This window comes from Salvia hispanica, chromosome 2 (assembly GCF_023119035.1).
Source record: "Salvia hispanica cultivar TCC Black 2014 chromosome 2, UniMelb_Shisp_WGS_1.0, whole genome shotgun sequence".
In the NCBI taxonomy this organism is placed as follows: domain Eukaryota; kingdom Viridiplantae; phylum Streptophyta; class Magnoliopsida; order Lamiales; family Lamiaceae; genus Salvia; species Salvia hispanica.
Window position 1 is genome coordinate 2,564,826 of NC_062966.1, and position 14,463 is coordinate 2,579,288.

Sequence of the window (14,463 nt, forward strand, 5' to 3'; positions counted from 1 at the left end):
TTTAAAATTGGTTTTTTAATTGTATAATTAAATCTTTTTTAATCTTTTAAACTTTATTTAAAGGATAATATATTAATTACTAAAGTTTAATCCATATTCATGTCTTCTATAAGATTTATCTAAAATAATTAATTATTTATACCATTGACTGACGTGAATCAATAAACTTTAAATTAATTCCTTATTAAGATTGGAAGAGAATAATATTTTATAATTTAATAAAATCCTACATGCCTATCCTTATTAGGATTCTATATATATAATATAATTAGGAAACTATTAAATTATTCTTGTCCATATCATCTAGGAGTAAAATAGATATGGTCAATAATATTTTAATGATATCTTTTAATTTAGGAATCAAATAATCATTAAAATAATCTTTCATTGTTATCTCGGGGTTTGGGGTTTAGTACGATCAACGAGCGGGATTCACCAAATTTCCGGGAACCCCCGGTTTAAACCCCCCCCTTTTCTCCAAGCACGCTCGGCGGATGTTTCCCTTTTTTTCCTTTTCCCCGTCGGGGAAGACGCCGGCCAATCCTCACGGCCGCCGGCCCCCGTAGCTGCGCCACGCGCTCGGCGTGCCCCTCCCCCCGTTCGACCTCGCGAAACGTGCCGATCCGCGGGGTGCGGCCCGGGGGGCGGGGCCGGGGTGGGCCAAAGGGGTTGATTTTGGTTAAAGGTTTGGGGTTTCCCCTTGAAGGAATCCCCGGGTTTGTTCTGGGAAACGAGGGTGGGACTCCGATCATCTCCACCGTCTTTTCGGGTCGCCGCCCGGGGGAGATCGCCGCGGCGGGGCCCCCGGGCGGCGGGACGACCCTTTCCCCGCTCTTTTTTCCCCGTCCCCCGGTTTGAGGGCCGCGATTCTCCCCCGTTGGGGGCGATTTCCGAGGCTTTCGGGATCGACGGCCCGAGGGGCGCCCCGAGTGCACCTCGTCCGCGTGTCCCCGGGCCGATCACCCCCTTCCCCTTCCCACTCCCCGGGGAAAACCCAATTGGACCCATGAAAGCGAAGATGGGTTTCAAGCGCCGGCGACCCCCGCCCGTGCGTTTAAATATTGGGTTCTTTGTTTTGATAGTTGTTTAAATTCATCATGCATAATAAAATAACAAACTAAAAACAAGAAATGCTTCAAAAAAAAAAAGCATGCATACATGAATTTCCGTAATTTAAATCCAAAAAATCGAGGCCAAAAACCCCTTTGATTCCCCGGGGGAAATTATAAGTACTTCGGGTTTCCATTACTTGATATTTATTTCCCGCGCTTAAGATAGAAACATCCATTAATTAATTATTGTCTGCTATGGACTTAATTAATTAATATCTTATTTATTCCAAGAGAGGACTCAGCAAGAAAATCTTATTTATTATTCATAGAGTAATTAAACTCCATCTAGCTAGGTTCCGAATAATAAAACCTTATTTCAAGCTTCTCTTGAGGATGATATCAAACGAGACTCACCTCGCGCACGATTCAACATAATAGCAATCCTAGCACCGCTAGATATTAATCACCACTACCCAATATACCAGGCTAATTGGGTTGCGAAAAACCCGTACCATTTGGTAAGTCAAAGTAGTGCATAATCAATACCGTATGCTCAATGCTAACTTACATTGATTAAGAAATGATAATTTACAAGACCTCGTCTTTCAGTAGATAGCATAAAGACTGTCTCGCTGTTAGATCCATCCAGTGCTATACCACACCAACGTCATTTTATTTCACTAAGGCTTAGAAATAATCGGATTGACATTGCAACCTTTCACAATAGGTAGTCTAAGCCTAACTAGGTTGTGAAATTCTTCTTTTTCTTTGTTTAGAACTGACCGTGTTACCTTAAAGTGAACGACGCCCACAACCGGTCTACTAAAACAAAGACTTAGACTTTGTTAAGTTACTTATACATTTAAACATGTAATAAACATCCATTAAATGTAAAACATAACAACATTATGACAAAAATAATCTGTTTATTCCATTGGAAAATAAAATAAGAGTTTTAACAGTATTCAATCACTCGAAAGGTGATTTCTAGTATACAAACTCTAACGGTGGTGGTTAACAGAAAAATAAGGAACTTGATGGAAATTAGCTTGTTTCGAGATTTCTAGTATACAAACTCTAACAGTGGTGGTCAACAGAAAAATAAGTAACTTTATGGAAATTAGCTTATTTTTCTTCAAGTATAGTCTTTTGGAATTGGTCATTCCATCTTTAGTTTATTCTTTCTAGCCCCATCAACATAAATGATAAGGCTGTTTAGGTTCATATGCACCTTACAAAGGAGATCTATACTTTTTGATTGATAAGATGGATGTATAATTTATTTGACTTCTTCCACTTTTTATGACTCTAGAGCCAATATTAACAGTATTTCTAGTCTACCACCATCCCATTATCTTAGCCATTATAACTCCAAAGTTGACTATACTTTTAGAAAGTAGTGTAATTTCTCCGTCGTTCTGAAAGAGCAGGTTTGTGTAGGTTCGTGTGTTCAACTAGTCTGATGAAACCTTAATTTAGTCGTGCCGTTGGCACGAAACCTAAAACCAGTTATCAAAACCTCAACCCACTTTTAATGGCTAATATAGTGATGTAAAGGGTCGAATCCCACATAGATGGATGTATGTGTAATACGATTGTGACGACATTCTGGAAGGGTTGGTTTGCTACCACACTTTGGGTTGAGTTTAATCTAGACGTGTAAATGAGGAGAGACCTATACTATCCTGACTAGTAAGCTATTATCATATCGGGACATGGCTGTGTACGTAAACATGAGCACTGGACTGTTGTGGAGCAAATCATGAAGAATATATAAATAATACTCCCTTCGTCCCACAAAAGAAGTCACACTTTTAGGATGGTACGGGATTTTGGGAGGTTTTGTTTTGTGTGTTGGGTGGAAAGAGAAAATATAATATTTATATTATTATGAGGATGAACTTTTTCTAAATATAGAAATGTAACATTTTTAGTGGGACAAACTAAAGAAGAAAGTGAAATATTTTTTATGAGACGGAGGGAGTAACAACAAACAAAAAGAAAATGCAAAATCTTGAAGAATATAGATTTGGGACATAACATAAAGAAACTGCAAATCATTGAAGAATGGAGTATAAAATAAACACGAGAAATAACATAAAGATACTTCGCTTGCAATAAACACGGAGCAACTGCTACATCTGAAACAAATTGTTGGTGTTGTTCGGTTTCCTAGATATCAAGATATAATTTAGGAATGAGTTGTGAGATTATTTTAGTCATATGGGGTTAGTTATGACTAATTATCCTATGATTATCCATCTAGTATTGAGTTATCTCATAAACCAAACACACTACATATATATTAAATCTTGGGATACAATCTTGCAAACCGAACACCCCCGAAATATTTTCAGATGAGATACAAATTTTAAAACAATACGTAACAGAAACAAGCATTTTTTTTCAGTGTTGATATGGAGAAACATTTCTGCCATTTCAAAGTATAGGAAACACATTTCTAATCTTTTTCAAGTCATTAACAACCTCTCCAATTGACATGCGATCTCTTGGAAGCTGCTTCGAGCATCTCACTCCAATCCTTAGAATTGAAACAATACAATCCCAATATGTTTCATCCACATTAAGTTCTTGATGCAGAAATGGATCCACTACTTCTATTACACGGTCGGTTAAGGCTGTGCTAACGAAGTCTTGGAGATTTAGACACCCTTCAAATGCGTCACTTGTTGGTCTTCTGTTTGTGAACATCTCAAGGACAAGAATTCCGTAACTGTATACATCCCCTTGAGTTGATGCAACAAGGTTCATGCCATACTCTGAACAAAATACATACATAGCCAACGGACTTAGCTATATGCATATAAAAAAACTTGTCAATTTAAAGTTTAAAGTTTGAACTAAACCTGGAGCAATGTAGCCTATGGTGCCCTTGATTGCTGATGAACTGCTTCCTTCTGTGGATGGAAAGCTCTGTGAAATGCATGAAACAATTTTGGCTAATCCAAAATCACCAACTTTGGCGACCATGTCTTTGTCCAAGAGAATGTTGCTCGGCTTCAAATCACCATGAATAACTATGGAGTCAGTACCACAATGCAAGTACTCGACCGCAGATGCAACATCAATAGCAATATTCAGTCTCTGAATAGCACTTAGAGCTCTATACTCTTCATTCTCAGGATGCAGCCAATTGTCGAGGCTTCCGTTGGCCATAAACTCATACACCAATGCCTTAAAGTCATTCCCTTGAAAATCACTGCTGTCACACACACTCACAATCTTGAGCAAGTTTCTGTGTCGTATGCTTCTCAATGCATTGCATTCTGATGCCAAACTCTTGCAAGCTCCTCTTACATTGAGATTAAGAACCTTCACTGCCACATTTGTCTGCTCATCATCATCATTGATAGTTCCTTTATACACAGAACCAAATCTACCGACACCAACTAGATTCATCTCTGAGAATCCATTTGTGGCATTCAAGAGATCTCCGTAAGATAGCCTCAAAAACTCTGGTAGTTGGAATATTGGGGTTCCAACATATTGCAATGCACGCCGTTTGTAGATAATGATCACACATAAGCCCACTGCAAGTGCAAGGCATATGGCTCCAACAATAGTTGGGATCAAGATTATCCTTAAACCTTTATTGTTTGATTTTGGTGATGGTGGACAAGAAGGAAGATTTAGGCTTGCAATTCCACCACACAAGCCTTGGTTTCCTTCAAGTGAGAATGCACTTTCATTTAGGAAAACTCCGAGAGTTGGGACTTCACCTTGCAACTCATTGTAAGATATGTTGAGATACAGCAAGCGGAACTCGACAAGAAATCTTGGAATCATCCCTGAGAGATTATTCTGCGAAATATCCAAATATTGCAAACCTCTCAGAGCCGTGAGACTGTCAGGTATCTCACCCAGAAGAGAATTTCCCCCTAGGTAAAGCGAGCTGAGCATCACGCAACCCCCCAAAGAAGGTGGGATGGCTCCGGATAATCTGTTGTGGGACAAGTCCATGTTCCCAAGATTTCTCAAAGCCCCAACTTCTGATGGAATAGTGTCGGTCAATGCGTTGTGAGATAGGTCAAGTGCAATGGCAATGGATGAGAGCTTAACAATTTCGGGAGGTATTGAACCACCGAGATTGTTATCTGAAAGAGATAACAATAACAAGTTGGTACAATTGCCTAAACTTTGAGGTATACTCCCAGAAAGATTGTTATGTCCCAAGTAGAGATCGTTCAACAAAGTCAAGTTGCCAAATGAAGATGGTATCTCATTTGTCAGTCCATTTCCAGAGAGACTGAGTAGTTGCAACTTATGAAGTTTTCCAATGGAGGAGGGAATTGGACCTTTTAGATTATTGGTATCAGCATATAAAGTATTGAGACCAACAAGGTTTCCTACACTAGATGGAATGCTTCCACTTAACTGATTTTGACTAATGACCAGGTACCACAAGTGATTAGAAAGATTTCCAATGGAATCTGGCAATGAACCAGTGAAATGGTTGTCAAAAAAGCGCAAAAACTTTAGGTTGGTGCAGTTTGTGAGGGATGATAAAATACTACCTATATCTCCATTGAAACGGTTACTGCCAACATTAAGAAATTCAAGAGCTGAAAGCCTCGTTAAATCTATAATATTTCCAGTGAAATTGGCTGCACATACTGCTATTACTCTAATCAGGCTGCAGTTCGATAGAGAAGCTGGAAGCGCTCCACTGAAATGATTGACGGACAAATCAAGGTACCTCAACTTAGGAAGTGTAGAGCCTATGTCGACAGGTATGTTTCCATGGAGTCGATTGTAATCAAATACGAAAAATTCGATACTTGAAACATTATAAAGGCCTAATGGTATAGTACCAGTAAGATTGTTGCCACCCAAATTTAGCCATTGCAATCTTCTAAGCTGAGCGAGGGACTTCGGAATCTCTCCTTGGAACCGGCAATCTTGTAATGCCAGTTGTAATAGATCCGTTAGGTTTCCTAGGAATGACGGAATAGTCCCCGAGAGCATGTTCCTCGACAAGCCTACTGCTTGGAGGTTGACAAGAGAAGCAATCTCGGGGACTATGACTCCGGTGAGCTGATTGCCAATCAAATTTAGGTAATAAAGATTTGTGCATTGTGATAGGTTTGTTGGAATCACACCTCCAAAAGAATTATTACTAAACTCGATCTTGCCAAGCCTTCTGAGGCGGCCAATCTCCTCAGGGATTGGGCCACTGAAGATGTTGTTTTTCAAGTTGACGGTTCTGAGGAAAGAGAGGTTACCTATGTGAGGCGAGAGCGATCCCACAAGGCCTTGAGACGACATGATAACCGAGACAACTCTGTGGGGGTGCCTTTTGCTACATGTGACGCCATTCCACCTGCAGAAATGCGTTGTTTCGTTCCACGAGCTCAGAGCATGCAATGGATCGTCGTGTATGGAATTCTTGAAGGCCAGAAGAGCTTCGAGATCAGAATGGTTGTTTGAATGTGAAGAAGGAAAGGTGGTCAAGAGGATGAAGAGAATAAGGAAGAGAGTAGAGATGAAAGGTTTTGCCATGTTTTTCTTGGTGTTTCAATTGGTAGAATAGTGTTGCTAGCTTGGTTTAATATAAGGAACATCTACTGCATTTTTAAAACCAAAAATTGAGACATAAAATTACAGTTCAAAATGGATCATTCACATTTGTCCAAAAAAAAACTTTTTGGTTTTACATACTCCCTCCTCGTTAACAAAAAAATAGATTAGTCTTGCCATTTTAGAAAGTTAGCCAAAATTAAACCAATTGTAAAAATTGAAATTTTCAAAACTACTAATACTATTAATAATGTTGACCCCACAATCTACTAATAAACTTTCACCACTTTTTTTCTCTACTTCTCTCTTACTTTATCAATTGCATATTAAAACATGTGTCATTTACAACTTTATCTTTTTTTATGGATGAAGAGAGTATTATATTTGTTAGCTTCTGGTCCTAAACCGTTGTTTTGGGCTTTTGGTCTATATTTGAACAAGTGTGTTTTAAAGTCTAAAATTGATCTCATACATTTAAGAAAAGGAACACATTTAAAGTTTTAGTAGGTCAAACCGATCTCGATATATAAATGTACTTGTCTTTATACACTTTATGATTGAAGAGTACTCCCTCCGTCCCACTTAAGATGTTCACATTCTTGAGTGACACATGATTTTAGGAAGAGTTGTTAGGTGGAGTAAATAGAGAGAAAAAAGTAATTGAATATTTTAACGAGGAGAGATGATAGAGTGAGAGAGATTTATTTCTAAATATAAAAAGTGGACATCTTGAGTGAAACAAACTAAAAAGGAAAAGTGGACATTTTGAGTAGGACGAAAGGGGTATAATATACTTGTTGTAGTCTTAATAACACCAATTTTAGCAGTACTACCAGTTTACCACTATCCCATTATCGTCGCCATTATAATCATCTGCTCAATTTTCCACAGCCAAAAGTTGTGTTCATACTTGAAGGAACTTGATGGAAATTAGCTTAATTTTCTTCAAGTATTTTTGGATCTTTGGACTTCTTCATTTCATCTTTAATTTATTCTTTCTGGTCTCTTCAACATAATAATGATAAGACTATACTTAAGGAAATGTTTATTTTTTGAGTGATATGATCAAATATTTAATTTACTTGACTTTATCAACTTTATGACTCTATAGAGTATAATATAGTTGTTCTACTCAATATACCAATTTTAACAGTATATCCAGTCTGCCACTATCCCATTATCTTCACTATATATGTCCACCACTAACTCCAAAGTTTACTGGATTTGTAAAAATTAGTGTAATTTCACTATAGTACTTCCAAATATGAATACTTTAAGGGACAAAGTGGATTTTCCTATTTTAGTAAGAAACAATACCTTCCAACTCCACCCCATTAGTCATTCTATTATCTTCTTCATTATCGTTTCGACCACATCTCCAGACTCCAACAAGGCTGAGAACGTGCAAAACGTTATAGACAAGTGGACCAATTATATCATAAATTAGGTTTTCCCGTGGTATCTATTCCTCCAACAGACCATCACAATGTAGATAAAAATAACTGGAACTATAAAAATACATACTGATAAACCTTTGATCTATCGAATCAGAGCACCGGTGATTGAAGAGATTAATTGATCGTAATCAACCCTAGTTGAGGTGCTAGGGTTTCAGAACATGAATGAGATAAGATTATTCGTCATATTTCTCTATGACTTTCGTCTATAGAATTCTATCATTTATGGAATTCGCAACTCTAGACGGTTCGACCTTCATAGTTCATCTCGAAAAGAACGGACAAGAAAATCCAAGGATAAAATAATAAAATAATCTAATCTAATCTAAGACTCCAAGAGATATCTTGCGTGTAATGCAAGATATCCACATGTTAAGTTCAAAGATTTATGGAAATAAAACAATCTCTCTGTCCCATAAAAGATGTCACATTTGTGAGATGATACAAGATTTTTGGTGGTCCTGTATGGAGGAAAAAAATATAATTTTATATTAATATGAGAGATAAATTTTTCAAAAAATGAAAATGTAACATATTTAGTGGGACAAACCAAAAGAGAAAGTGAGACGAGCATCATTTATAAGAGGAGAGAGTACGTACAAAAGATATGCATGAATCATTAACTACTTGAAGTTATCGTCCGTGCAACGAGCGGCTTCTTTCTATCTAATGGCAACATTTTCATTTATACTATCTTTCAGGCGGCTTCAGATGTACGAATAGATGTTCCCTTCTATCTATTGGCAACATTTTCAGTCAGATGCATCATTATAGTACAATTGAGCTCCTTTGTCAAGTGATTAATAGGCATCAATTTATATAGGTCAATTCAGCTCCTTTGTCAAGTGATTAATAGGCTTCAATTTATATGACAACTGATGGAACATAAAAGCTATTATAGATTCTCAAAGCGTGTAATTTTCAACAGTATCCCTCCTTTGATGGAGCTAGCTCTCCTTTTGCAGTAATTAGGCCTGGAAAAACGGTTCTCGGTTCTCGGTTAGGGTTCGCTTTTGGTTAGTAGGTTTAAGCTAATCTCGTTCTCGGTTAGAACCGAGAACCGAGAGGTTAGAACCGAATAACCGATATTTTTTTAAATTTAATTTCCAATTTTTTATATATTGATTTTAGTTTTGTTATTTTAGTTTTTGAAAAGTTAAAAAAGAAATGAAAAGGTAAAAATCCTACCTATAGAAGTAGAATCGTTGGTCAATATTAATATTTTAGTATTTAAATTTTGTAGTGAATGTTTGTGATGATATTATGGTTTAACTATTATTAAAACCATCAGTATTCTACCAATATGAATATATGATTATGATTTATGAATTTTGTATTTAATGTTTAACAATTTGAAGTCTTGAATTTGAAGATGGAACATTATGGATCAAATCCCTGCGCATGTAAACAAAATTTTTTATTGTCTGTCATTGAATTTCGGTTCCTTCGGTGGAACCTAATAACCAGTCGGTCAAGACTGATCGGTTCCTCAAATAACTGAACCGACTTAAGGTTCGGTTCCGGTTCTTGAATTTGGAAAAAAAATGGAGTCGGTTAACCGACTCATCGGTTTGGTTCTAACCTATTCGACCGAATCCCCACCCCTAGCAGTAATAACATGAGTTGTTTGTGACTTACAAAGTTTCAGAATACATCTTCCAAGGCTTATATTGTTTTTCACATAGTGCAGGGCCAAATCTAAATTCTTTAAAAACCCTGGGAACATAATTACATTTTCAGAATTTTGTTGGACCTACTTGTAAATTAGATTACGTTAAGGAATCAAATCGTAATTTCCCCTTTTCCAAAATGTTTGCTACTTTATATTTGAAGGATATTTGTTGCATATGTTTGAAGTTACCATCACTATTGAGTTTCATTTTCTTCTCTGCTGCGTGGATTTACGCATTCTTCTTCTACCGAACAACAACCGTGCGGCCTCTCGGTGGATCTGCGGCGGCGCCACCGATTGTGGTGGTATCTGTTTTGGAAACTTCTTTTTCTTTGCTTTGAAATTCCCTGCCTCAGTTTTGTTGAATTGGTTATTTGGTTATTTTTCATGATTTGTATAACAGTGAATACCACGTTGAATTTCCGTTTTGTTTTTTTGATCTGTATTTAATGTGCTACTTATCTCATTTACCTCAATGAATTCACACTTGTATACTAATCAAATCTTGAAGGATATATAAATGAGACATAACATAAGAATAAAATTGAGAGTTAACAGAACTGCCTTTAAAATAAACAAGGAGCAGCTGCTCATCAATCACAACTCACAACTGAAAATATTGCCAATAGATCTAAAATAACATCAATTTCAACGTTGGTAAGAAGCAACATTTTAACCATTTCTATAAGCTGGAAACACTTTTTTAATCTTTTTCAAGTTATTAACAACCTCTGCCATCGACATGCGATCTCTTGGAAGCTGCTTCGAGCATCTCACTCCAATCCTCAGAACTGAAACAACGCAATCCCAATACTTTTCATCCACATTAAGTTCTTGGTGCAAAAATGGATCCACTACTTCTGTTACATGGTCGGTTAAGGCTGTGCTAACGAAGTCTTGGAGATTTAGGCACCCTTCAAATGCATCACTTGTTGGTCTTTTGTTTGTGAACATCTCAAGCACAAGAACTCCGTAACTGTATACATCCCCTTCAGTTGTCGCAACGAGGCTCACGCCATACTCTGAATAAAAATACATAAATAGACGACGGACTTAGCTTTATGCATATAAAAAACACATGTCAATTAAAAAATTTAAAGTTTGAAGTAAAACCTGGAGCAATGTAGCCTATTGTACCCTTTATTGCAGATGAACTGCTTCCTTCCGTGGATGACAAGCTTTGTGAAACAATTTTGGCTAAACCAAAATCACCAACTTTGGCGACCATGTCTTTATCCAAGAGAACGTTACTCGGCTTCAAATCTCCATGAATAACTATGGAATCAGTTCCACAATGCATGTACTCAACTGCCGATGCAATATCTATGGCAATATTGAGTCTCTGAATAGCACTTAGAGCTCCCCTGCCTTCATTCTCATAATGCAGCCAGTTCTCGAGGCTTCCATTGGCCACGAATTCATACACCAATGCCTTAAAATCATTCCCGTGATAATCAGTGCTGTCACACACACTCACAATCTTGAGCAGGTTTTTGTGTCTTATGTTTCTTAATGCATTGCATTCTGATGCAAAACTCTTAGAAGCTCCTCTTAAGTTAAGATTAAGAACCTTTACTGCTACATCCGTCTGCTCATCGTCATCATCATTGATAGTTCCTTTATATACAGATCCAAATATCCCTGCACCGATTAGATTAGCTTCTGAGAACCCACTTGTGGCACTCAGTAGGTCTGCATAAGATAGCCTCAAAAAGTCTGGCACTTGGAAATTGGAGGTTCCAACATTTTGCAATGTATGTCGCCTGTATGTAATGATCACACAGAAACATGCTACAAGGCCGAGGCATATGGCTCCAACAACAGTTGGGATCAAGATCTTTCCTAAACTTTTCTTGTTAATTTTTTGTGATGATGAACAAGAAGGAAGATTTAGGGTTGCAATACCTCCACACAAGCCATTGTTTCCTTGAAGTGAGATTGCATTTTCATTTAGGAAAACTCCCAAAATAGGGACTTCACCTTTCAACATATTGAAAGAAAGGTTGAGATATAGCATAGTATGAAACTCGGCCAGATATCTTGGGATCATCCCTGAAAAGTTATTTTGCGAAAGATCCAGATATCGTAAACTTTTCAAAGTCCTTATACCGTCAGGTATCTTTCCCTGAAGAGAGTTCCTCGCAAGGAGAAGCTGATTCAAGATGAAGCATCTACCCAATGAAGATGGAATGGTTCCGGATAATCTATTGTAGGACAAGTCCAATACCCCAAGATAGAAAATAGTCCCAACTTCTGATGGAATGGTTCCGGATAATCTATTGTGAGACAAGTCCAATGCCCAAAGATTGGACATAGCCCCAACTTCTGATGGAATGGTTCCGGATAATCTATTGTGGGACAAGTCCAATGTCCCAAGATTGATCATAGACCCAACTTCTGATGGAATAGTACTCGTCAAGGCGTTGTAAGATAGGTTAAGTGAGATGTTAAGGGATGAAATACTCATAATTTCAGAAGGTATTGAACCACTGAGGTTGTTATCTGAGAGATCTAAGAATAACAAGTTGGTACAGTTGCCAAGACTTCGAGGTATACTCCCAGAAAGATTGTTTAGCTGCAAGTTGAGATAGTTCAACAAAGTCAAGTTGCCAAATGATACCGGCATCTCATTTGTCAGCCTGTTTTGTCCAAGGTAGATTTCTTGCAAGCTGTGAAGTTTTCCGATCGACCAAGGAATTGGACCTTCGAGGCTATTGGAACTAGCTGAAAAAACAGTTAGACGGACGAGATCTCCTATACTAGACGGAATTCTACCACTTAACTGGTTATGACGAATATTTAGGAAAGACAATTGGCTGGAAAGATTGCCAATGGACTCTGGCAATGGACCAGTGAAATGGTTTAAGGACAACTCCAAAACTCTAAGGTGAGTGCAGTTTGTTAGGGATGATATAATAGTATGAATATCTCCCTTCAAATTGCTAGATGAAGCCAAAAGATATTGGAGAGCTGGAAGCATAGTAAAATCATGTATATTTACTGTGAAATTGTTTGATGACACACTTATGAATTCAAGCATGGAAGAATTTGACATTGAAGCCGGAAGCTCTCCAGTGAAACGGTTGAAGGCAAGACCAAGGGCCCTCAAATTGGGAAGTGTAAAGGAAGGTATGTTTCCATGGAGTTGATTATTATTCAACATCACAAATGCCAAACTCGAAATATTATAGAGACCGATTGGAACAGAACCAGTTAGATTATTCTCATACATATTTAGCCTCCACAATCTTCTAAGTTTAACTAGAGATTCCGGAATCTCTCCTAGCAAACCGCAATTTCCCAACCCAAGTTGTAATAGATTTGTGAGGTTTCCTAGGACAGGTGGGATATTCCCTGATAGCATGTTCTCCGACAAGCCTAAAGATTGGAGGTTGACAAGAGAAGCTATCTCGGGGACTATGCCTCCACTGAGCTTATTGTCGATCAAATTCAGGTGATAAAGATGTATGCATTGTGATAGGTTTGTTGGAATTCCACCTACGAAAGAATTTTTACTAAACTCGATCACTCGAAGCCTTCTGAGGCGACCGATCTCCTGAGGGATTGTGCCGCGGAAGCTGTTGTTTTGCAAGTCCATGGTTTTGAGGAATGAAAGGTTACCTACGTGAGGTGAGAGCCATCCCATGAGGCCTTGAGACCGCAGCGAAACAGAGACGACTCTGTTTGGATGCCTTTTGCTGCAGGAGATGCCATTCCACCTGCAGAAATGTGTTGTTTCGTTCCATGAGCTCAAAGCCAGGAGTGGATCGTTGTTTATGAATTTCTTGAATGCTAGAAGTGCTTCGAGATCGGTATGGTTGTTGGAATGTGAAGGAGTGATGGTCAAAAGAATGAAGAGGGCAAATAGAGTTATGAATGGAGTACAGAAGATAGGTTTTGCCATCACTCTTCAAGTTGTAAATAGAATGAGGAAGGGACTTCAGATGGAAGGTTTTGGCATATTGGTATTACAAATAGTAGAATAATGTCGCTTTAAGAAAAGTACTCAGTAATAGGGACGTTTTTTCATTTCCGTCCGTTCCATAGTAATAGAGTTATTTTCCTTTTTAGTAAAAGTCAACACATTTTTCCACACCTACTTTACTCTCTCTTACTTTTTTCTATCTTCATTTCTCTATCTTTTTCATTTTCCACTTTATTCTCTTTTTACTTAACTCATCTAACACAATTTTTCTTAATTTGCATGCCGAAAATTTTTGTCTCCATTACTATGGAACGGAGGGAGTAGTATATACTCCTTCTATCCTGCTAAGGTGATAGCACTTTTTTTTTTCCAATGAAATGACACTTTTTCATTTTTGGTGACTTATTCTCCCTAATTAATAAACAATCATTTTTTTCTTTTTCCAATTAAATATTTAATTGTATTTCTCTCTTTATTTAATATTTACATTCACTCCTCTCTCCAATTAATTATATAAATTAATAATTTCTAAAATATCGTGTTAACTATGAAATCTATTATCTTGATTTGGTCTAACTCGGATAAAACTGAAAAAATTAGACGATGATTAAATAATCGACAGGGAGGTGTTTGAGTTAATTGATAAGTCATGACTAATAAAAATATAATCATGTTTAGTTATTATGGTTTGACACATGATGGAGATATCGGCCCCTCCCTAGTCTCTCAGTTAAATGAATATATTATCACCCCAAAGTTGTACAGTGTATACTTAATTATTTTTATGTGTTTATAATAATTATAAAAAAAAGTGTTTTT

At 37.4% G+C, this 14,463-nt stretch overlaps 3 protein-coding genes across 3 annotated transcripts; all 3 read right to left on the reverse strand.

The window, feature by feature from the left end:
- Positions 1-432: 432 nt before the first annotated feature.
- Positions 433-1,008, reverse strand: LOC125206100 (translation initiation factor IF-2-like). Its single transcript, XM_048105403.1, has one exon. It carries the CDS (start codon positions 1,006-1,008, stop codon positions 433-435), a length of 576 nt encoding a protein of 191 aa, XP_047961360.1.
- Positions 1,009-3,491: 2,483 nt separating this feature from the next.
- Positions 3,492-6,572, reverse strand: LOC125206101 (receptor kinase-like protein Xa21). Its single transcript, XM_048105404.1, has 2 exons — positions 3,995-6,572; positions 3,492-3,838 (listed from the first exon to the last, which is right to left on the reverse strand). The coding sequence occupies exons 1-2, from the start codon at positions 6,570-6,572 to the stop codon at positions 3,492-3,494; spliced, it is 2,925 nt and encodes a 974-aa protein (XP_047961361.1).
- A 3,816-nt stretch (positions 6,573-10,388) lies between these two features.
- LOC125206102 (putative receptor-like protein kinase At3g47110) lies at positions 10,389-13,623 on the reverse strand. Its single transcript, XM_048105405.1, has 2 exons — positions 10,833-13,623; positions 10,389-10,741 (listed from the first exon to the last, which is right to left on the reverse strand). Exons 1-2 carry the CDS (start codon positions 13,621-13,623, stop codon positions 10,392-10,394), a joined length of 3,141 nt encoding a protein of 1,046 aa, XP_047961362.1. The 3' UTR covers positions 10,389-10,391.
- Positions 13,624-14,463: the final 840 nt, after the last annotated feature.